At 49.1% G+C, this 23,187-nt stretch overlaps 1 protein-coding gene across 1 annotated transcript in view; it reads left to right on the forward strand.

The window, feature by feature from the left end:
• Window positions 1-23,187, forward strand: part of ARID3C (AT-rich interaction domain 3C) — a 119,509-nt gene that overhangs the window by 86,356 nt on the left and 9,966 nt on the right. The window contains exon 3 of the mRNA XM_081881523.1: window positions 3,313-3,385. Within this exon, the coding sequence (XP_081737649.1) occupies window positions 3,313-3,385 (73 nt within the window). The remainder of the gene's footprint in view (window positions 1-3,312; window positions 3,386-23,187) is intronic.

Below are 23,187 nucleotides of genomic sequence, written 5' to 3' on the forward strand. Positions count from 1 at the left end.
TAAAAGCCTGGTAGTTGCTGTTCTCTTTTACATCTGTTGGGAGGGCATTCCACAGGGCGGGTGCCACTACCGAGAAGGCCCTCTGCCTGGTTCCCTGTAACCTCACTTCTCGTAGTGAGGGAACTGCCAGAAGGCCCTCAGTGCTGGACCTCAGCGTCTGGGCAGAATGATGGGGGTGGAGACGCTCCTTCAGGTATACTAGACCGAGGCCGTTTAGGGCTTTAAAGGTCAGCACCAACACTTTGAATTGTGCTCAGAATTGTGCTCGGAAATGCACTGGTGTGAGGTGGATCCCTGGGAGAAGGTAATTGGTGCTTTTTGGGGGCTCCGCGGGAGATGCTCCCCCAAGACAAGCTCCCAGCAGTGTGGCCCCACCCTCCACATAAGGGTTGGGTGTAAATCCAAGTGGGAATGTTGGGCAAATGGATATGTTTGCTGAGCTGGGCATCTGTGCACTTTGCCTACCCAGTAATCACAAGGCAGATCTGTTTAGAGAGAAGGTATCTGAGGTGTAGAGAATCATATAACTAGAACCCTCTTTCTCATTTGAAAAGGGAAAAAAAAGAGAAAGCTCCTGTTCTGCGTCCGCTCAAATTCTGTGCCCCCAAAGCTTCAGTCTGGTTTTTAATGTGGACGTTATGTAGATCCAGAAAATCCTTATTTCCTTTTCGTAATTTGCTTTATCTCCCCGGATCCTCGGGCACAGCCCACACATTTCCTAGGCTCCATTTGCAGTCTTAAGGACTAGAAGCTTTGGTTCAAAAACGAAATGTGGGCTTCTCCAGCTGCTAAACATCTGGGCTCACCTGGTGCAGTTTTAGAGGGTGTGTGATCATTGCCACATCGCATCACAGCCGCTTCAGTTTGTGGCTACAAAACCACTAAACTGTACATGCAGAAAACAATTCTTTTTAAAGCCTTATCCTGGCTGCGGTCAGTTTTGATGCCTGTGTTTGCATGCGTGACCAAAAGAATGATTGTTTCTGGAATGTTTGCAAAAAAAAAGTCAACCTTTTTAAAAAGCTACCGAGTCTCTAGTCTGGAATCAGAACGTCGCCGGATTTCATTGCGGGAAGAAGGCACAGGTACTCAGCGCAGCGGCCTCCCCTCCCCTCCCCATCAATTTCACTCTGCTGGAGCCCGGATAATAGAGGTCAGAGGTCAGTAGGGGGCTGCCCCCATCCTGCTAATTGCCCTGATGTAAGGGAGGAGGTGGCCAGGGAGATGGAGGCAGTCCCTACAGGTGTCAAGGAAGGCTCAACAGTGATCGCCCGAGCACCATCAAATATTTATTTCTTCCACCCACGCAAAGGTCAAAGGTCGCCGCAGCGGAGGACCAGGAGGGGTGGCGATGGGTCCCTTGGGGGAGCTGCGGACGGATCTTGGCTCTCGCCTCTTCTCTGGTTGCAAAGAGGGAGAGGGGCCCTTTTGGCTCTCGCCACCTTCTGGTGTGGGTGGGAGAAATTAGGTACCCATTTGGTGGCAGAAGCACAAGCTGTCCCCCCCCCCAAATCAGCTTTTGTGGGGAGCAGATTCATTCACCGCCCCGCCCCCCGCTCTCGGAGGAGGGGGAGGACCTGCAAATGGGAAGCGTAGGACTTGCAGCATCTTCTCCTGGTTCATCCGCAAAGTGAGGCAGCGTTGTGTAGTGGTTAGAGTGTCGCACCTGGGAGACCAGGGTTCAAATTCTCACTCGGCCGTGAAGCTTGCTAGGTGTAACCTTGGGGAGCCAGTCCCTGTCTTTTGGTCTGGCCTCCCTTACAGGGTGGTGGTTGCAGCAATTGTAGGGCAGAACCATAATAATAATAATAATAATAATAATAATAATAATAATAATAATGTTACAGATAGGTAGCCGTGTTGGTCTGCCATAGTCAAAACAAAATAAAAAAATTCCTTCCAGTAGCACCTTAAAGACCAACTAAGTTAGTTCTAGGTATGAGCTTTCGTGTGCATGCACACTTCTTCAGATACACAGGATATTCCACATCTATTCCCTGAAGACCTGCTGTTGTCCTTGTTCAATGTTCAGCCCAGACATTGAGGTCCAGATCCAAGGTGTATCTGAAGAAGTGTGCATGCACACGAAAGCTCATACCTAGAACTAACTTAGTTGGTCTTTAAGGTGCTACTGGAAGGAATTTTTTTATTTTGTTTTAATGATGATGATGATGATGATAATAATAAATAATTTTATTTATACCCCGCCCTCCCCAGCCAAGACCGGGCTCAGGGCAGCTAACAACCAAATATAAAAACAATTGATTGAAATACAGCTTAAAAAACAAGATTAAAATACAACATTAAAACATTAAAATGCAACCTCATTTCAGTGGAAACTCAATCAAAAACTTTTTGGGGATGAAAACATCAAATCTTCACCAAGGCCAACTATCCAGACTGGTCCTACGTGGGCCAGAAAAAAGCCAGGGAAGTCCCCAAATAGGAGTTCCATCACAGAAGGAGAAAGGAAAAAGGAAAGAGGGGGAGGGAATCAAATTGAGGCAATAAACCAACAATTTGATTTTGCACGATGGGCAGAGGGGGCCAGAGCATCATCGTAAGAGAGCTTGCTGCGGCATAGTGGTTAGAGTGCCAGAGGAGGACCTGGAAGACGTGGGTTCGAATCCCCACTCGGCTGTGAAGCTCACTGCGTGTGACTTTTGGGGCAGTCACTGCGTCTCAACCTAACCTACCTCACAGGGTTGTTGTGGGGGTTCAAGGAAGAGGGACAGCAAAACTTTTGCAGCACCTCCTTAGAGGAAAAGGTGGGAAATAAAGAAATGATGTCCTGGAGTCCGCAGTGCATTTTGGGGGAGACCTAATGGGGTTCACGGTAGTGCAAAACTCTTCCTCTCCCCACATCTATTCCCTGAAGACCTGCTGTTGTCCTTGTTCAATGTTCAGCCCGGACATTGAGGTCCAGATCCAAGGGCCTTCTGGCGGTTCCCTCCCTGCGAGAAATGAGGTTACAGGGAACCAGGCAGAGGGCCTTTTTGGTGGTGGCGCCCACCCTGTAGAACACCCTCCCATCAGATGTCAAGGAAATAAACAACTATCTGACGTTGAGAAGACATCTGAAGGCAGCCCTGTCTAGGAAAGTTTTTTAATGTTTGAAGTTTTATTCTGTTTTTAGTGTTCTGTTGAGAGCCGCCCAGAGTGGCTGGGGAAACCCAGCCAGATGGGTGGGGTATAAATAATAAATAATAGTTGTTGTTGACCTTTGTGGGGGGTCTGGCCTCTAGGGAAGGGGGCCCAAACCCTTTCCTGCCCTGCCCTAATCTCTTGCCTTCCTTTCCCCCACATTTGCAGCTCTACGAACTGGACACCGACCCCAAACGCAAGGAGTTCTTGGATGATTTGTTTGGCTTCATGCAGAAGAGAGGTGAGTCGGATGTTCTCCGGGGTTCTGGAGAAGGGAGGAGCTGGAATTCATGCCCTACCCTAATGCACCGTCACTGCATCAACACAATAATATTGCTATCATTGTGGTTTTTAAATGAGAGGTTGGATAGCCAGCTTCAGCTGAGATTCCTGGGTTGGACTACATGGCCAACTCTGGCAATTCTATGATTCTATTATCACGCTTCCTCCCCAGCCGAAAGGGGAACTTTCAGCCCATCCCAGCTGACAGGAATCAAGTGCCTCCCCCTTGCTCTTTGCTTTCAGAGCAGGGAAGTGGGGAGAGGAAATTTTGTCTGTCTCCTTCATCTTCTTGCCCTGGCTAGCTCCAGCCTGGGCACCAGGCGGATGGTGCCCCCCATGAACCCCACTCCTCCCAAATCGCCGGAGGCGGTTGGAGGATGGATGGCGGCTAACAGATTGAGGTTGAATCCTGACAAGACAGAAGTGCTGTTTTTGGGGGACAGGAGGCGGGCGGGTGTGGGTGACTCCCTGGTCCTGAATGGGGTAACTGTGCCCCTGAAGGACCAGGTGTGCAGCCTGGGAGTCATTTTGGACTCACAGCTGTCCATGGAGGCGCAGGTCAATTCTGTGTCCAGGGCAGCTGTCTACCAGCTCCATCTGGTACTCAGGCTGAGACCCTCCCTGCCCACAGACTGTCTCGCCAGAGGGGTGCATGCTCTGGTTATCTCCCACTTGGACAACTGCAATGTGCTCTACATGGGGCTACCTTTGAAGGTGACCCAGAAACTACAACAATCCAGAATGCGGCAGCTAGACTGGTGACTGGGAGCAGCCGCTGAGACCACATAACACTGGTCCTGAGAGATCTGCATTGGCTCCCAGTACATTTCCGAGCACAATTCAGAGTGTTGGTGCTGACCTTTAAAGCCCCAAATGGCCTCGGTCCACCCCCATTGTTCTGCCTGGACACTGAGGTCCAGCGCCGAGGGCCTTCTGGTGGTTCCCTCTCTGCGAGAAGTCAGGTTACAGGGAACCAGGCAGAGGGTCTTCTCGGTAGTGGTGGGGTCTCCTTCCTTGGAGGTTTTTAAGCAGAGGTTGGCTGGCTATCTGTCATGGATGCTTTAGCTGAGATTCCTGCATTGCAGGGGGTTGGAATAGATGACCTTTGTTGGTCCCTTTCAACTCTACAATTCTATTATTAATTTCGGTGCATTTTTTATCCTGCCACCTTACAATGGGAATAACACATACACACACACAAACCTGAATAAATAAAGATCCATATAAACTGTTCTTTAGTATTTTTTAGTATTTAATCCTTTCCCCCCCCAAGTTTTTGGCCTGATATAATAAGTTTCAAATATGCTGGAGTATTCAGATCTTTCTTGGCAGGTAGTATTGCTTAAATCCCCTGATCTTCAGTAGGCACTGATATTAATTCCAAAGCTATTCCAGGCTCTCCTTCCTTTTTTTGGAATTTCTCCATCAGTGTGGTAGAGAGTTCTCTTGCTTAGCCCCAGTTTAGTACTTCTAAGTTCCAGGGCTGAGATTGAAGCTTATATTTCCACAGCCTTTCCCCCCAGTCTTTTTACTTCTTACTCTGCCAAAGGTGCAATGGTACCTTGGTTAATAATAATAATAATAATAATAATAATAATAATAATAATAATAATATATTATCTGTACCCCGCCCATCTGGATGGGTCTCCCCAGCCACTCTAGGCGGCTTCCAACAAAAATTAAAAATAAAAACTTCCCTGAACAGGGCTGCCTTCAGATGTCTTCTAAATGTCAGGTAGTTGTTTATCTCTTTGACATCTGACAGGAGGGCGTTCCTCAGGGCAGGCGCCACTACCGAGAAGGCCCTCTGCCTGGTTCCCTGTAACTGGGCTTCTCGCAGGGCCCTCGGAGCTGGACCTCAGTGTCCAGGCAGAATGATGGGGGTGGAGACACTCCTTCAGGTATACTGGACCGATGCCATTCAGGGCTTTCAAGGTCAGTACCAACACTTTGAATTGTGCTCGGAAACGTACTGGGAGCCAGTGCAGCTCTTTCAAGACCGGTGTTATGTGGTCCTGGTGGCCGTCCCCAGTCGCCAGTCCGGCTGCCACATTCTGGATTAGTTGTAGTTTCCCGGTCACCTTCAAAGGTAGCCCCACATAGAGCACATTGCAGTAGTCCTAGCAGGAGATAACTAGAGTATGCACCACTCTGGCGAGACAGTCTCAAACACCTTGGTACTCGAACAAATCGGCTCCCGAATGCTGCAACCCCAGAAGTGAGTGTTCAGGTTTGCGAACGTTTTTGAGAAGCCGAACGTCCGACGCAGCTTCCAATTAGAGTGCAGGAAGCTTCAGAAGCCGCACCTTGGTTTTTGAAAGGTTTCGGGAGTCGAGGGGAACGGATTAAGTTTGAGAACCAAGGTACCACGGTATCATATAAAGGTTCACTTTCAGGTACGAATGTGAGCTGCAGTGGCATTGAGTCGCCAGTGTAAATAAGATCAATGAAATATGACCTCATCAATGTTGTGAACTGCCCCGTGGTCTTCGGATGGGTGGTATACAAATTTAATAAATAACCATAATCCAACACCTGCGGCGGAGACTCTGGCAACTACATTTTGAACCGACGGAAGCTTCCGGCTTGTCTCCCGAGGGAGCCCCACAAAGAGCGCATAGAGAGGCAGAATGAAGTCCGGACAGCCACAGGGTCAAATCTCCATTCTGGCCTGGACTCATTTGGTAACTGGGAGATAAATCAATCTTTCGCTTCCACCCCGTGATTCTCTCTGGGATGCCAAGTCAAGCCTGCAAAGCATCTTTCTCCAAAAGCTTCTTTCTTTAAACAATTCCTGCCTTGTGTGCGTGTCCATTTTTTCCTCTCTCTCTCTCCCCCCCCCCCATTCCCAGCCTCCCCCTCCCAGTTAATTAGCGCAACATTAACCTCTGCCTGGGGTTTTATTTCCTATCGAGCGGCATGTTCATTAATCCAGATTCTGGCAAAGGGCTCTAATTGATGGCAGCCTCCGGACGGCGAGGGCTGCGGCCGGGGAGCCTTTTGAAAATGGCTCCGCGGCTCGATGGGGGATTGGGAGGACGGGGTCAGAGGTTAAAGCATTTATCAAATCGCCTCAATTGCTGGAGCTTCCTATTTATCCCGCCTGACCCCGATAACAAAACCCGGCACCGATTTCCAATGCGGGAGCCGCTGTCTGTCAAGCGCCGCCAGAACCCCGTGCTTGGCTCCACGGCTGGGGGGGAACGCCGTGGTCTGAAGGCAGCCCTGTGTCCCACCCTCTTCTGCTTCCAGGGTCCTGCCCTGAAAATCAGGAATCACCTTTAAAAGCAAGAGTGTTCCTGAGCATAAATAACTCTCTTGTCGTTGAGATCAAGGAACAAGATGGAAAGATGAAAAACTTGTGCAGACAGATAAGCTGGACATTGCGATGCTCAGAAAATTCTATCCCTGCCATAAATGGCTTAGTTGAAGATTCCAGCATCTTCAACTAAGATGACTCTTAGGTCTCTTCCAACTTTACAATTCCATAATTCTATGGGCATAGGGCTTGGAAAGCAAGCCTGATGAGGAACGGTTGAAGGAGCTGGTTCTGTTTAGCCTGGAGAAGAGGAGACTGAGACAAGATTTGAAAGCTGTTTTCAAATATCTGAAAGGCTATCCCATGGAAGAGGGAATAAACTTGTTTTCTCCTGCTCTGTGTGCCGGGCCCGGGGGTAACCTGAGAAACGCGGTCCAGGTCCAATCCAGAATGCGAAGGTCCCGCTAGGAGTCAGTCCAACAGGGCCAAGGCAGGACACGAGGCAGGAAACCAGGCAAGGACGGGTACAGGATCTCAGGCAGGATCTGACAAACAGCAACGTTGCTCCCGCAACCTGGGGCGGGGTCCAACAGTCTTTGATCTTTGTAGGGGTAGCGGCCAGTCCTGATCCCCTGGCGACTCACCTCCCTGTCTCACCCGAAGGCGAGCACTCCTCCTGCGAGTACTCAGGTCTCTCCTTCTCTCAGACCTGAGTCTCTGCAGCTCGGGAGATGTCTGTGGGTGACTAGACCCAGGGACCGCCTCAGCCTCCCCTGACCAAACCAGTAGTGGAGCAGCTGTAAGTGATGGCCCAGCTGGAGACAACGAGGTCATCCCCACATCTGGAGCCAGGGCAGGATCAAGCCCCTGACTCGGCCCAGCTGGTGTTTGTTGCAGGGAAACCTGTGCAGACTGGGACTCTTCAGGATCAGGCCCCAGACTAGGTTCAGGCGATGCCTGAGGCAAAGGATTCGGGGCAGACTGAGACTCCTCTGGTTCTGAGACCGAGACTGAGTCCCTCACACCCTGGAAGGTAGGAATTGAACTCATGGCTTCCAGTTCCAAGACAGGCAATTGCAACTAAACATCAGGAAGAACTTTTTGGCAGTAAGAACTGTTGGACTGTGTGGTGGAATCTCCTTCCTTTGAGGTTTTTAAGCAGAGCTTGAATGGCCCTCTGTTCTGGATGCTTTAGCTGAGATTCCCGCATTGCAGGGGGTCAGACTAGATGACCCTAGGGTCCCTTCCAGCTCTACAGTTATATGAATACAGCGCAGCGCATACCTAGATGTTCTCCTGCCCATAGGATGCTGCCTTCACCTGAGTCAGAGCATTGATCCATCTCACTCAGCGCTGTCATAAGACAGTTTTGCCTCCATATTTCAACCTGTTCTCGCCACTCCTTCCATTCAAGGCAGTGACAGCAAGCCAGAGCTGGACTCACCCCTATTTGCATGGCTCCAGCTCCAACATTATCACAGCAGCCACGACTCTTTTCAATTCCTTTTTGGAGTCTGCAGGGAATCCAACCTGACTTCCTCCATACCCCTGTCTCATGAGCGTCCCTCATCCCTGCCTTCTTGAGATCTCACGCAGCTGCCAGCCCCGAATGCTGAGCACACAAAATTTCCTACAGGTGGCTCAAAGAAGCGAGCCATGTTGCATGCTGCGAGGAAAAGAGGCTGCAACTTCCTCCCATTTAAAAAACACGCAACGAAAACAGGAAGCAAATGAAAATCCTAGATGTTTCTCGACTTGGGGGTGGACGGGACTTTTTCCAAGCCTTAAATGGGGATCGGTTAGACCCTAAGCAGACCCACCTGCTGCCTCTTTCGAAGAAGGAACGTGGTCCTCCTGCCAGCCAGGAACGGAGGTGCTGCCAGCGAGCCCCCCCCCCGGTGATGGTGACAAAGCCCCTCCACCCCGGACCCCCCCTCCATCTGACACGAGATTCATGGCGCCTCCACTGAGCGCCGGCCTCATTATTCTCTCCCAGCTAATTAACTGGCTCTCTCCTGGCTGAGATAAGGGTGCTAATTAACAGCCATTCTCCCCTGGCTGTACATCTGTATCAGGGTCCTTTGTGAGGCTCCTGCCATCAGGGCTGTGGAATCGAATCCCGCGGAGGGTGGCGGCTTCTCTAGGGCGGGTCGGTCGATGCCCATAAATCCACAGTGGGGAGATAAGAGCCCAGGAGTCTGAGCTCCCCCCGCTCTGCCCACACAGCATCGATCCCGGGGGTGTGGGGCATAAATAACACGCGTCTTGTGGCTTCCCGGTTGGCATTAATCTGCCGGCCGGTCCCTTGGACAAGGAGGCTAATCTCCCCGAGCGATCTGCGTCTCCATTAGGGCCTCGCAAAAGGGGACAGAGGTAGGAGTGATGAGGACCATTGAGCCACCGGTTGCGCCTGCCAAAGGAGGAAGACTTGCAGTTGAATTTGGGATTAAATACAGTGGACAGAGCCTAGGACTTGCCAGTCAGAAGGTTGGCGGTTCGAATCCCCCTGATGGGGTGAGCTCCCGTTGCTCTGTCCCTGCTCCTGCCCACCTAGCAGTTCGAAAGCACATCAAAGTGCAAGTAGATCAATAGGTACCACTCCAGCAGGAAGGTAAACGGCGTTTCCGTGCACTGCTCTGCTTCGCCAGAAGCGGCTCAGTCATGCTGGCCACATGACCCAGAAACTGTACGCTGGCTCCCTCGGCCAATAAAGTGAGATGAGTGCCGCAACCCCAGAGTTGGCCATGACTGGACCTAACGGTCAGGGGTCCCTTTACCTTACAGTGGATGCTCGGATTGCAAACGTGATCCATGCAGGAAGCACATTTGCAACCAGCAGCGCCACGTCTGTGTATGCGCGGGTCGTGATTCAGCGCTTCTGCGCATGCGCAAGGCATGATTTAGTGCTTCTGTACATGCACATCTGTCGAAACCCGAAAATAACCCATTCCGGTACTTCCGGGTTCGGCGCGGTGCGTAACCTGAAATCGCGCGACCTGAAGCATCTGTAACCCGAGGTATGACTGTATGTCTATTTTGGCTTCTTCTTTGAGGGCAGTGCCCACGTGATGCCTTCAAGATGTCGTTGGACTCCAACCCCCATCAGCCCCAGGCAGCATGGAGAGCGCGGAGGGCTGATGGGAGCTGGAGTCTCAAGATCCAGAGAGCAGCGTGTTGACTAAATCCTGCTCTGTGCGATGAGATGCTGGCTAAACGTCAGGAAGAACTTCTGAGCTGGGACAGTGGCATGGACTGGACAAGAAGAGACTGAGAGGAGAAAGGAGAGCCATCTTCAAATATATGGGGGCCACATGGAAGAGGGAAGAAGCTTGTTTTCTCCTGCTCTGGAGGGTAGGACTCGAACCCATGGCTTCGAGTCAGAAGCAAGGAGGTTCTCAGGAAGAACTTCCTGGTGAGAAGAGCTCATTCAACAGTGGTGGGCTCTCCTTCCTTGGAGATTTTAAAGCAGAGTTTGGGTGGCCACCTGCCATGGATGATTCTAAAAGAGGATTACACATGGGAGATTTTGGAACAGGAGGGTGATAAACTGAAATTGCAGAGTTTTGAGAAACTAAAAGATAAAGTGCGAGACTGGCTTCATTATTTTCAAATAAGGGAGGCCTATAATCTGGACAAAAAAATTGGCTTCCAGGTGGAAAAATCAAAATTGGAAACAGAATTGTTAGAACCCAAAACTAAGATATTATCAAGAATGTATAACTTGCTGTTGAAATGGAATACTCAGGATGAAACGGTGAAATCTGCAATGATTAAATGGGCACAAGATGTTGGACATAACATTATGTTTGCTGACTGGGAACAGTTGTGGACCACAGGTATGAAATTTACGGCATGTAATGCCTTAAGAGAGAATATTATGAAAATGATATACAGGTGGTACATGACACCAGTCAAGCTTGCAAAAATATATCATTTGCCCAATAATAAGTGCTGGAAATGCAAAGAAAATGAAGGTACATTCTTTCACCTTTGGTGGATGTGCCCAAGGATTAAGGCTTTCTGGGAGATGATCTATAATGAATTGAAAAAAGTATTTAAGTATACCTTCTTGAAGAAACCAGAGGCCTTTCTCCTGGGCATGGTCGGCCAATTGGTGCCAAAGAAGGATAGAACTTTCTTTATGTATGCCACAACAGCAGCAAGAATACTTATTGCAAAGTACTGGAAGACACAAGATCTACCCACCCTGGAAGAATGGCAGATGAAGGTGATGGACTATATGGAATTGGCGGAAATGACTGGCAGAATCTGAGACCAGGGAGAAGAGTTGGTGGAAGAAGATTGGAAGAAATTTAAAGATTATTTACATAAGCACTGTAAAATTTTTGAATGTTAAAATGACGTTGGAATGAAACAAAGTGTTTTTAGTAATAAGGTTGAATAGGAATATGTAAAAATGGATTAAGAAATAAGATAAAACAAAGATTGTAAGGATTTGCTGAATTAATTATCTGAACTGGAATACAAAAAAGGGAGGTGTGAGGAAGTCATGAAAATAAGTAAAAGAATTGTAAGATATAGAAAGAGGGATTTATTTTAAACTCTTTTTATTTTTTCTGTAATTCGTATTTTTTCTTTTTTCTTTTTATCATTTCTGTAATCTTTTTCTCATTGAAATTTTAATAAATATTATTTTTAAAAAAATAAATAAAAGAGGATTACACAAATTCAAGGCTATCAGTGCCTACCAACCAGGATGGCTCTCCTCTGCCCTCCACAGTTGGAGGCAGTGATGCGTCTGAATACCAGTTGCTGGAAACCACAAGAGAAGGGCTCTTGTGCTCAGATCACCCGGTTGCTGGTTTCCCTTTGGGGCAGCTGTTCAGCCACTGTGAGAACAGGATGGTCTGATCCAGCAGGATCTTCTTCTGCAGCTCAGGGCTCATCCACATTTCGCCTCGTGTTTTCTAGGCACAGAAAGCGCATTGAGGCGACGCTCCCGGTGGTTGCCCATGACTCAGTTCCATAAATCAGCATGCTCAACACACAAGCCTGGTAGACCTCCATCTTGGTATTGGCCGTTAGCATCACCTTCTCCCAACCCTTTTGGAGAGGAGAGGCATTGGCGTAGCTGCCTTGCCAATACGCTTGTCCAGCTCAGGATCGATGGAGAGGTTACCGGTTAGGGTGGTACCCAGGTAGACAAAATTGTCTGTCACCTCTAGCACGTGGTCACCCCTGCTACAGCACAGCAAAAATGGGGGGAAACCCACTGAGTGCTTGTAGAGTGAAAAGTTTCAGGACTTCAGCAGGAAACGACAGGACTTAGAACGACTGGAAACGAAGAAGTTTGGGGCCTTTGGGGGCTGATCTGAAGTTGGGCTGTGATTTGCGTCTCCAGATACACTTGCCTCTTCCCCATCTGATTCTTCTGATGGATTCAGGAGGGAAGTTAAAAGGTAGTAGTAGTAGTAGTAATAATAATAATAATAATAATAATTTATTACTTATACCCTGCACATTTGGCTGGGCCTCCCCAGCCACTCTTGGCGGCTCCCAACAGAATATTAAAAACACGATAAAATATCAATCATGAAAAACTTCCCTAGACAGGGCTGCCTTCAGATGTCTTCTAAAAGTCAGATAGTGGTTTATTCCCTTGACATCTGATGGGAGGGCGTTCCACAAGGCAGGTGCCACAACCGAGAAGGCCCTCGGTCTGGTTCCCTGTAACTTGGCTTCTCGCAGGGAGGGAACCACCAGAAGGCCCTTGGAGCTGGACCTCAGTATCTGGGCTGAATGATGGGGGTGGAGATGCTCCTTCAGGTATACTGGGCTGAGGCTGTTTAGGGGTTTTAAGTTCAGAAGCTTGCCCTATTCATCGTTGTCTTTTCCCCCCTTTTCTTGTAATATTTTTTTTCATAAACCTATGTCCAAACTAACAAACAACCATGCAAACAATAACCGTACCAGGCTCTGTGCATAGTCAGTATAAGAAAACAAATTACAGAGATGCTGTAGCATATAGCCAGGATTTTAAGCGGCATCTGTATAGCCCATGGATAAGCAAACTAAGGCCCAGGGGCTGGATCCGGCCCAATCGCCTTCTAAATCCGGTCCACGGATGGTCCAGGAATCAGCGTGCTTTTACATGAGTAGAATGTGTGCTTTTATTTAAAATGCATCTCTGGGTTAATTGTGGAGCATAAAAATTCGTTCATTACTCTTTTTCAAAATATAGTCCAGCCCCCCCAAGGTCTGAGGGACACTGGACTGGCCCCCTGCTGAAAAAGTTTGCTGAACCCTGGTACAGTGGTACCTCAGGTTAAGTACTTAATTCGTTCCGGAGGTCCGTTCTTAACCTGAAACTGTTCTTAACCTGAAGCGCCACTTTAGCTAATGGGGCCTCCTGCTGCTGCCTTGCCGCTGGAGCACGATTTCTGTTCTCATCCTGAAGCAAAGTTCTTAACCTGAAGTACTATTTCTGGGTTATCAGAGTCTGTAACCTGAAGCACCTGTAACATGAAGCGTATGTAACCCGAGGTACCACTGTATAGCCCAACTAGAAGGAGAAGTGAGTCATGGGAGGAATGCTTAAATATAAGACTCTCTATATTTATAGAATAAATAAATGGAGACCAGTTTGTCCATTTAGCTCAGCATTGTCTACCCTGACTTGCAGAAGCTCTCCTGCGTTTGAGATGCTTCTGGGTTTTCAGAAAGTTCCGGGAGTCGGATTATTGCACAGGGAGATAACTTGCCTTGCGGATGGACGGAAGGCAGAAGGGAGAATTGCACCGCCCCAGAACACACACACACTCCCTCCCCTCCTGACCAAGGAGAGACGAAACAAGTGAAATGAGCTGGTTGAAAAGAATGAAGGCGCCAGGCTTTTCAGGCTTATGAGGAGCAGCCCAGCCAATATCAGGGTCATAAATTAAGGGGGCGAGAAAGCAGCGCTGAGTGACGGACGCGTTTGAGTTGAGCGGCGATACCCTGGCGGCCTCTCGGCTGCAAATGGATGGCTTTTCGATAGCTCCCATTCACGGCCACCCAGAAGAAAGGAAGGGCATAAATAAAGAGCTTTTCTCTGCCTGTGTGTCAGGGGCTGGCAGCTGCTTCCATGGTGCCCTGCCCAACAGGACCCCACTGCTTGCACAGGGAATGCCAGACGGATCCCTGCTTGTTGGGCTTATGGGGGGGGGACTGATGCTGGGGGCAGAGGATCCACCCCAGTATCTCTCTCTCCCCCCCTCCATCTTGCCTCAAGTGCCATCAGGAAAAGGTAACTGATAAGCAAAGTATTCCCCATTGAATGCTTTTCTGAAGCTATTTTTGCTTCTGCTTTTGGAACATCCTATAGTTAAAGCTATGGCTTTCCCAGTCGTGATGTATGGAAGCGAGAGCTGGACCATAAAGAAGGCTGATCGCTGAAGAATTGATGCTTTTGAATTCTGCTGCTGGAGGAGACTCTTGAGAGTCCCATGGACTGCAAGAAGATCAAATGCATCCATTCTGAAGGAAATTAGCCCTGTGTGCTCACTGGAAGGACGGATCCTGAAGCTGAGGCTCCAAGACGTTGGCCACCTCGTGAGAAGAGAAGACTCCCTGGAAAAGACCCTGATGTTGGGAAAGATGGAGGGCACAAGGAGAAGGGGACAACGGAGGATGAGATGGTGGGACAGTGTTCTCGAAGCTGCCAACATGAGTTTGACCAAACTTTGGAAGGCAGTGGAAGACAGGAGTGCCTGGCGTGCTCTGGTCCATGGGGTCACGAAGAGTCGGACACGACTAAACGACTAAACACCACCAACAACAGAATCTCAGAACTGTATGGTTGGGAGGGATCCCAAAGGCCATCTAGTCCAACCCCTGCAATGCAGGAGAAATCCTGTGGCAATGAGTTCCACTGGCCAGATGGGGTTGTTATTCAAAGTGCCTCCTCCATCCCTCCTGTTTTCCTTTGTTCTGCTGCCTCTCTTCCTGCTATAATCGTGCATTGGTTTGCAGCAGTGGTAGGAGTAAAAACTATGCAGGCAAAATACTTACATTTATGGTAGCAACAGCTTTCGTTATGTGCCAGGAGCAAACCCAGGGCATGTGTCCCTTCATGGCTGGCCACAAGAAAAGAAAGAGAGGAACAGGAAGTCGTCTATGCTCCTTCCTCTCTAGGAGAGGAAGGGAAATGACATCACACAAAGCCCTCTCTGCCAGTTGTGCTTCTATGGTCCGGGTGTCAACAACACAGCTCTGCAGACTTAGCGCCCTTCTCATGCTGATTTGCAAGAACATGCATTTGTTAGGTTTGGCTGTCAATCTCCCACACTTACTGTGCCTCTAAGGGGGAGACACCAAAGGGCACGCTGCTTTACCTTTGGGATTGCCCACCTGCAATTGCCCAGCTGGCACCTGGTCTGTGGGCTGTGAGGCGGGTCAGTTGGCCGCAGCTGTTTCCACTCTCCATCTCCTCCTGCTCTGGATTCGAATGACTCAGCCATAGTGTCCTGGCTGGCCATGGCGAACAGAGTGGGCAGATAGCTGGAACGAGACTTTCCACCCATCCTGGTGCAACGGAGATTTGCCTCGGTTTGTCCTCCTCTGCAGCCTCTTAGAAGTTCTTGGTTCTTACTATGGCCCACCATCCTTTGGAACATGATGTAGAACCATAGGATTGTAGAGTTTTGGTGCAGAAGTTGCAATGCAAAAGATCCTTCAGATGCTGGGTACTGTAATAATGATGATGGTGATGATGATAACAACAACAACAATAATAATTTATTACCATATTTTTCCGTGTATAAGGCGCCCCAATGTATAAGATAACCCCTACTTTTGGGGACCCCAAATTTAGAAAATGGGCATATGCACTATCTGTGTATAAGACGCCCCCAGATTTTTAACCATAATTTAAAGTAAAAACCTCCCAGTCTTATACATGGAAAAGTACAGTCATACCTTTTGCGTTTGCTTCATGATACGTTTTTTCTGGTTGTGTCTCACGGCGACCTGGAAGTACCGGAAAGGTTTACTTCTGGGCTTCGACACTTACCCATGCGCAGACGCGCAAAATGACATGACGCGCATGCGCAGATGTGGCAAATTGTGACCTGCGCGCGCTCTGCTCATGTTGCGGACGGGACTCTGGAACGGATCCCGTTCGCAACCAGAGGTACCATTGTAGTTATACCCCACCCATCTGGCTGGGTTTCCCCAGCCGCTCTGAGCGGCTTCCAACAAAATACTAAAAATACAATAAAACATGGGACGGGCTGTTTCCCCCTCAGAAAGCATTTCCTTAGGCCCCAGGTCCCTTCCCCCTGTTCTGCACCATGTTCAGCTCCGCCACTGTCCTTTTTGAGATGCGTTTGCTACATCATGCGGGACCCTGCATTTCTTTGCAGCGGGGATACCTTGCTGTACGTTCTTCCTCTAATGCAGAGCCACACTGGGCACAGCCCCATATATAACACCCCCAGTGAGGGGGGTCGGGTTGCATTGCACTCAGCCCTCCCAGCCTCTCGCCCCCAGACGCTTATTTCGGCGCTGAGCTCCCTTTGAAACCACAGCAGCTGTGCAAAGCCGCAGAGATCAGCGAGGGAAGGTCACGGCGAGGAGAGATTGCGGCCCATCGGCCAGCGATGGAGGAGCCCCTCCTGACTGTGGGGTTGGGGGGTCTCCTGCTCTTTCGGGGGGGGGCAATGGGAAGAAGTCATGGCAGGACTTCCTCGTCCGCAAGGCCCAGCGGAATGCCCCCCTCTCCACCCCCCTTCCCACTTTGCGGGCAGCAGGTGCTGGAGGAGACGCTGTGCCGCCGCGCCCTCTGGTCCGGGTGACCCAAAAGGCTGTTAATTAGACCTGGACGTGCTGTGAAGGGCTGTCGATGCCTCGGGGTTATTGGAATTGATTTCAGTTTAGATGGTGAGCCAGGCCTGCGGGCAGGGAGCATGCTGGGAAACTCGTGCAGGCCTCACCGGCCGAAGCCGCTTACGGTCCTGCTTTCAGGGCCCTGGGCAGGTTTGGGGAGCCTGGGCTCCCCCTCCGTTTTCTCTTGGGTGATGATGAGCCCTTGGTGAGGACTCGCAGCTCAGGGGCAGAGCAGAAACTCTACCATAGGAAGGAAGGAAGGAGCCCGGTTCAATACCTGGCTCCCCACTTGGCAAAGGGCAAAGACCACTTTCGACTCGGCTGCCAACCTGAGAAGTCCATCCTGGCACCAGCCCCTCGTTTGGGAACCTGAAGCCCAATAAGAGCACAAGAAGGGAGTCCAATTTGCTCACCACCCTGTTGTCACAGTGGCTTGTTCATATAGTTTCTGTTCAAGACATAGTCAAAACAAAAAATTCCTTCCAGTAGCACCTTAAAGACCAACTAAGTTAGCTCTAGGTATGAGCTTTCGTGTGCATGCACAAAGAATCTGAAGAAGGATCTGAAGAAGTGTGCATGCACACGAAAGCTCATACCTAGAACTAACTTAGTTGGTCTTTAAGGTGCTACTGGAAGGAATTTTTTGTTTTGTTCAAGACATGTTTGCCATAAAGGGTAAAGGTAAAGGTAAAGGTACCCCTGCCCGTACGGGCCAGTCGTGACCGACTCTAGGGTTGCGCGCTCATCTCGCTCAAGAGGCTGGGAGCCGGTGCCGTCCGAAGACACTTCTGGGTCACGTGGCCAGCGTGAAGAAGCTGCAACTGGCGAGCCAGCACCAGTGCTGCACACAGAAACGCCGTTTACCTTCCCGCTATAAAGCGGTACCTATTTATCCACTTGCACTTAGGGGTGCTTTCGAACTGCTAGGTGGGCAGGAGCTGGGACCGAATGACGGGAGCTCACCCTGCCGCGGGGATTCGAACCGCCAACCTTACGATCAGCAAGTCCTAGGCACTGAGGTTTTACCCACAGCGCCACCCGCGTCCCATGTTTGCCATATTCTTCGTCTAAAGGCCAGTTTATTGTGCAGGATTATGAACAACCAAGCGCCCACACAAAATATAATGCCCATCCGATGTAAGAAGCTAAAGCAGGCCTATAAATGTGGTTCGTTATAATAAGCAATGCATAATAAGGTAAAATCAAGGGACGCGGGTGGTGCTGTGGGTTAAACCACAGAGACTAGGACTTGCCGATCAGAAGGTCAGCGGTTTGAATCCCCACGACGGGGTGAGCTCTTGTTGCTTGGTCCCTGCTCCTGCCAACCCAGCAGTTCGAAAGCACGTCAAAGTGCAAGTAGATAAATAGGTACCGCTCCAGCGGAAAGGTAAAATGCGTTTCCGTGTGCTGCTCTGGTTCACCAGAAGCGGCTTAGTCATGCTGGCCACATGACCCGGAAGCTGTACGCCGGCTCCCTCAGCCAGTAAAGTGAGATGAGCGCCGCAACCCCAGAGTCGGCCACGACTGGACCTAATGGTCAGGGGTCCCTTTACCTTTAATAAGGTTAAAAGGTAAAGGACCGAGGGAGCCGGCGTTTGTCCACAGACAGCTTTCCGGGTTGTGTGGCCAGCAGAACTAAACCATTCTGGCACGACGGAACACCATGACGGAATTCAGAACACTCGGAAACGCTGTTTACCTTCCTGCCACAGTGGTACCTATTTATCTACTTGCACTGGTGTGCTTTCGAACTGCTAGGTTGGCAGGAGCTGGTGAAATCCTGTAACTCTTTATACCACAGATGTTCTGGGTTATTGTTGCTGATCCTGCTTTTGCTGCAGTGTAGCGTAGGAACATCCCTCCAGATGGCAATGATGCACACAGGGCAAGCAACACAGAACGACTAATAAAGACGGCTGATGCGTGGACAGTCCAGTATAAATTCGCCACAGGTGCACGATCACTGCACCAGTGACATGTTGCGAAAAACGGCTGGAAAACCACCAGTCTGGAGAGTCCCTGTAATTTGGGCTTTTAGCTAAACGGTGCGGTCCAGCGACCGGCTCAAAATCCATAGGTTTCGGGACTGGTCAGGCTGGAGAGCAAAGACCCTCCTGCCCAGAAGCTCCTTACTCTGTCTGTGGTGCCCCCTCTTCCTCTGGGACGCTGGCCGCGTCTTGCCGCCGGTGCCCCTTAATAGAAACAGCTCTGTCAAGAACGGAAGCGATTATCGTAAAACATTTCCAGAGGGAGCCGGAACGAGATTAACAAGCTTTCTGACAAGCTGACAATTTTATAAGCTGATAATGCAGCATGTAGCTTGGGCCGCAGAGGGCAGGTGAGTAATTAGCAAAGTAGACCAAGAGGAGGAGGAGACGAAGGAAAGATGCAACCTGCATGCCAGAGCACAACAGCAGCAAGTGCCCCTTTGTGGAGGAAAACTGGTGCAGTAGGCCCTGGGACATTTGTTTGGGCACGTACCCGCCATCCCTGATTGGTCTAGTTCTAGCTCTGCATTCAAATCCTGACACGAAACACTGTTGTGTCAAGATAGCGGGAAGCCACCTAATCTAATCAATGCACACCCGCACTGGAACGTGGGCACTCTTGCAGAAGTCATTTTCTGGGAATGTGGGGCATTTTTCCATCTCTGCTGTTTTAAGAGCCAGTTTTGAGAGCCAGTGTGGTGTAGTGGTTAAGAGCGGTAGTCTCGTAATCTGGGGAACCGGGTTCGCTTCCCCGCTCCTCCACCTGCAGCTGCTGGGTGACCTTGGGCCAGTCACACTTCTCTGAAGTCTCTCAGCCCCACTCACCTCACAGAGTGTTTGTTGTGGGGGAGGAAGGGAAAGGAGAATGTTAGCCGCTTTGAGACTCCTTAAAGGGAGTGAAAGGCGGGATATCAAATCCAAACTCTTCTTCTTAAGCAGTTGGTCCCTTACCTTTCTCGCCCTGATCTGGCCACAGTGATCCATGCGATGGTCACCTCCAGGTTTGATTATTGTAACTCGCTCTACGTGGGGCTGCCCTTGAAGCTGACCCAGAAACTCCAGCAGGTGCAGAATGCCGCGGCGAGGCTCCTCACGGGGTCCTTGCCAGGGGATCACATTCACCCAGTGCTAAACCAGCTGCACTGGCTCCTGGTGGAGTACAGGGTCAGGTTTAAGGTGCTGGTTTTGACCTTTAAAGCCCTATACAGCCCAGGACCCTCGTACCGACGGGATCGCCTCTCCTGGTATGCTCTGCGGAGGACCTTAAGGTCCACAAATGACAACATTTTGGAGGTCCCAGGTCGCAAGGTGGTTAGATTGGTCTCAACTAGGGCCAGGGCCTTTTTAGCACTGGCCCTGACTTGGTGGAACGCTCTGTCCCAAGAGACCAGGGCCCTGCGGGACTTGACATCTTTCCGCAGGGCCTGCAAGACAGGGCTGTTCCTCCTGGCCTTTGGTTTGGACTCAGTCTGACCCCTATGTTTCCCTCCCCTTATGGTCTTGATCTATCAGCTACTTTTAAAATGAGGCTGCATTTTAAATTGCATTTTAACCTGTATTTTAAATTGTTTTTCCCCCCCCCTATTATGTTTTTACTGTAATTTTACTGGTGTTAGCCGCCCTGAGCCTGGCTCTGGCTGGGGAGGGCAGGGTATAAATAAACATTATTATTATTATTATTATTATTATTATTATTATTATTATTATTATAAGATACTTTCCGTGGCTCAGTGGCAGAGCATGTGCCTTGTGGGTGGGAGGTCCTGAGTTCAAGTCCTGTCATCACTGTGGGCGATATGGGGCTAGATCAGTGGTTTTTCAGGCCACCTTCCCCTTGATTCCTTAAATTCATGCCCTACCGTATCAAAAGCATTAATGAACAGATGAGCACAAGGACTCCACACTGCTAAATAAAGCATGCAAAATGATTTTTAAAAGGATCAAAGTTAGGCGTATCAATGGAAATTGTCGGGGCATAGAACCCAGCTTTTCTTGCCACAGAACGTGTGGGAAACATTTTTTTGAAGAATCCCAGAGCTGTGGTGTTGGAAGGGTCATCAAAGGTCATCTAGCTCAACCCCGAATCACAGCTAAAGAATTGCTGCTGTCCCTGTTGCAGACAGCCGTAAAAGCTGTCTAGATCCATAAGAATTTTTCTTTACATGTTTTCCTGAATGCAGGTAAAGAATGGAACCACATGCAGGTAAATTTTGGGAGTGAGGGTGAGCTGTCTGTTTTAATGCAGTTCACACAACACTATTATATCCATCACAAGTGGCTGCACGGAAATGGTTACTCCGTTTTAATTCTTGCACTCTGTGAAGAATCCGCGAAGTCCAGAGTCAAGTAATGGATGTCGAGGCAGGAATAGAGCTCCACTCCAGGTTTTTGCTATTTCAGCCTCATCAATCTGTGTTTTATCTTCAGTTTTTCTTTGGAAGCGCCCTCATTCCTGACCAGCTGACCTCTGTGCTAGGCAGTTTATCTCAAAGGTTAATCTGCGTCTTTCTAAATCCTGCATTTCTAACCTGAACTCTGATGTTTTAAATTTTTTATAGCCTTTTCCCTCTGGTTTTGTCTCCCTCTGCTGGAGAGAATCAATCCTACGTCACAAAAGACTTCTTTGCCACAGAACCAAGTGGGCTCAATAAAACAGGACAGCTTTTTCTAAGTTCTTAATTTATAGCGTGACCTTTATCTGGGGGTTTTACATATACTTGGGCATATACCGCGATAGCCAAAATTATTTAATAAGAAATATTTAGAGGAGGGAGAAAGGTTGTTTTCTGCTGCTCCAGAGAAGCGGACACGGAGCAATGGATCCAAACTACAAGAAAGAAGATTCCACCTAAACATTGGGAAGAACTTCCTGACAGTAAGAGCTGTTTGACAGTGGAATTTGCTGCCAAGGAGTGTGGTGGAGTCTCCTTCTTTGGAGGTCTTTAAGCAGAGGCTTGACAACCATATGTCAGGAGTGCTCTGATGGTGTTTCCTGCTTGGCAGGGGGTTGGACTCGATGGCCCTTGTGGTCTCTTCCAACTCTAGGATTCTATGATTCTATGATTCTATTCTATGTTCTTCAGCCTGCACTGATCATGGAAAAGACATTTTTGCATGAGCCGAAACCTTGCCTCCTTCCATCATTCATAGATATAATCCTGCACAATTTATTCTGATTAGCCGAATGGGAAAAGGGTTGTGTTGAGCACTGAAGACCCAGTCCAAACCACTGATATCTTCATAAAACCATAGAATTGTAGAGTTAGAAGCGACCCTGATTGTGATCTAGTCTGACACCTTTAATGCCAAACTCACAGCTGAGCCCCCTAACCTCTGTTTAAAAAATCTCCAATGAAGGAGAGTCCAGCCCCTTTCGAGGGAGTCGGTCCCACTCAGGGCCGGATTTAGGTTTGATGAGGCCCTCAGCTCCTGAAGGTAATGGGGCCCTGAATTGTAAGTGATTACTCAAAACCTGCAAATGAGTCCATTTCTTTGCATTGTTTCTTGTTATGTACTGAGTTGAATAGGATCCAAAAAGCAGCAGTCTGATTGGTCCTAGAACAATAGGGTCCAGAATGCAGCAGTCTGATTGGTCCTAGAACAATGTAGTAGTATGATTGGTCCGCAGGAGCCACCCAATCCAGCTCCAGGTGGAAGTGAATACAAGATGGGTGACACCTGGCTTGAGAGCAGTACATGTGAAAAGGATCTAGGAGTCTTGGTTGACCACAAACTTGTCCATGAGCCAACAGTGTGACGCGGCAGCTAAAAAAGCCAGTGCAATTCTGGGCTGCATCAATAGGAGTATGGCATCTAGATCAAGGGAAGTAATAGTGCCACTGTATTCTGCTCTGGTCAGACCTCACCTGGAGCACTGTGTCCAGTTCTGGGCACCACAGTTCAAGAAGGACACTGACAAACTGGAAGGTGTCCAGAGGAGGGCAACCAAAATGGTCAAAGGCCTGGAAACGATGCCTTATGAGGAACGGCTAAGGGAGCTGGGCATGTTTAGCCTGGAGAAGAGGAGGTTAAGGGGTGGTATGATAGCCATGTTCAAATATATAAAAGGATGTCACATAGAGGAGGGAGAAAGGTTCTTTTCTGCTGCTCCAGAGAAGCGGACACGGAGCAATGGTTCCAAACTACAAGAAAGAAGATTCCACCTAAACATTAGGAAGAACTTCCTGACAGTAAGAGCTGTTCGACAGTGGAATTTGCTGCCAAGGAGTGTGGTGGAGTCTCCTTCTTTGGAGGTCTTTAAGCAGAGGCCTGAAAACCATATGTCAGGAGTGCTCTGATGGTGTTTCCTGCTTGGCAGGGGGTTGGACTCGGTGGTCCTTGTGGTCTCTTCCAACTCTAGGATTCTATGATTCTATGAATCCGCAACCTGATTGGCCTACAGGTGAATCCCGGAATTAGCCAATCACATGGGGCCCATTGTGTAAATAATGTATATAAAGCAGACATTCTGGGGGAACTTCCATTCCTCCTCATCACTATGAGCTGAATAAAGAGCATGAAATCCACTCTCGACTCCGAGTATATTTCATTTCTGTAGGTAAGCTGTAAATGGTTCCCAATCTTCCTTGAAGTATTTTTTTGGTCCTTATGTCAAAGTTTTTCAGTTAGTTTTGCCATTTCAGAGTATTCCATAAGCTTTTCTTTCCATTCTTCATTGGTTGGTGTTTT

Source organism: Podarcis erhardii (assembly GCF_964252035.2).
Source record: "Podarcis erhardii genome assembly, chromosome: 11".
Classification (NCBI taxonomy): domain Eukaryota; kingdom Metazoa; phylum Chordata; class Lepidosauria; order Squamata; family Lacertidae; genus Podarcis; species Podarcis erhardii.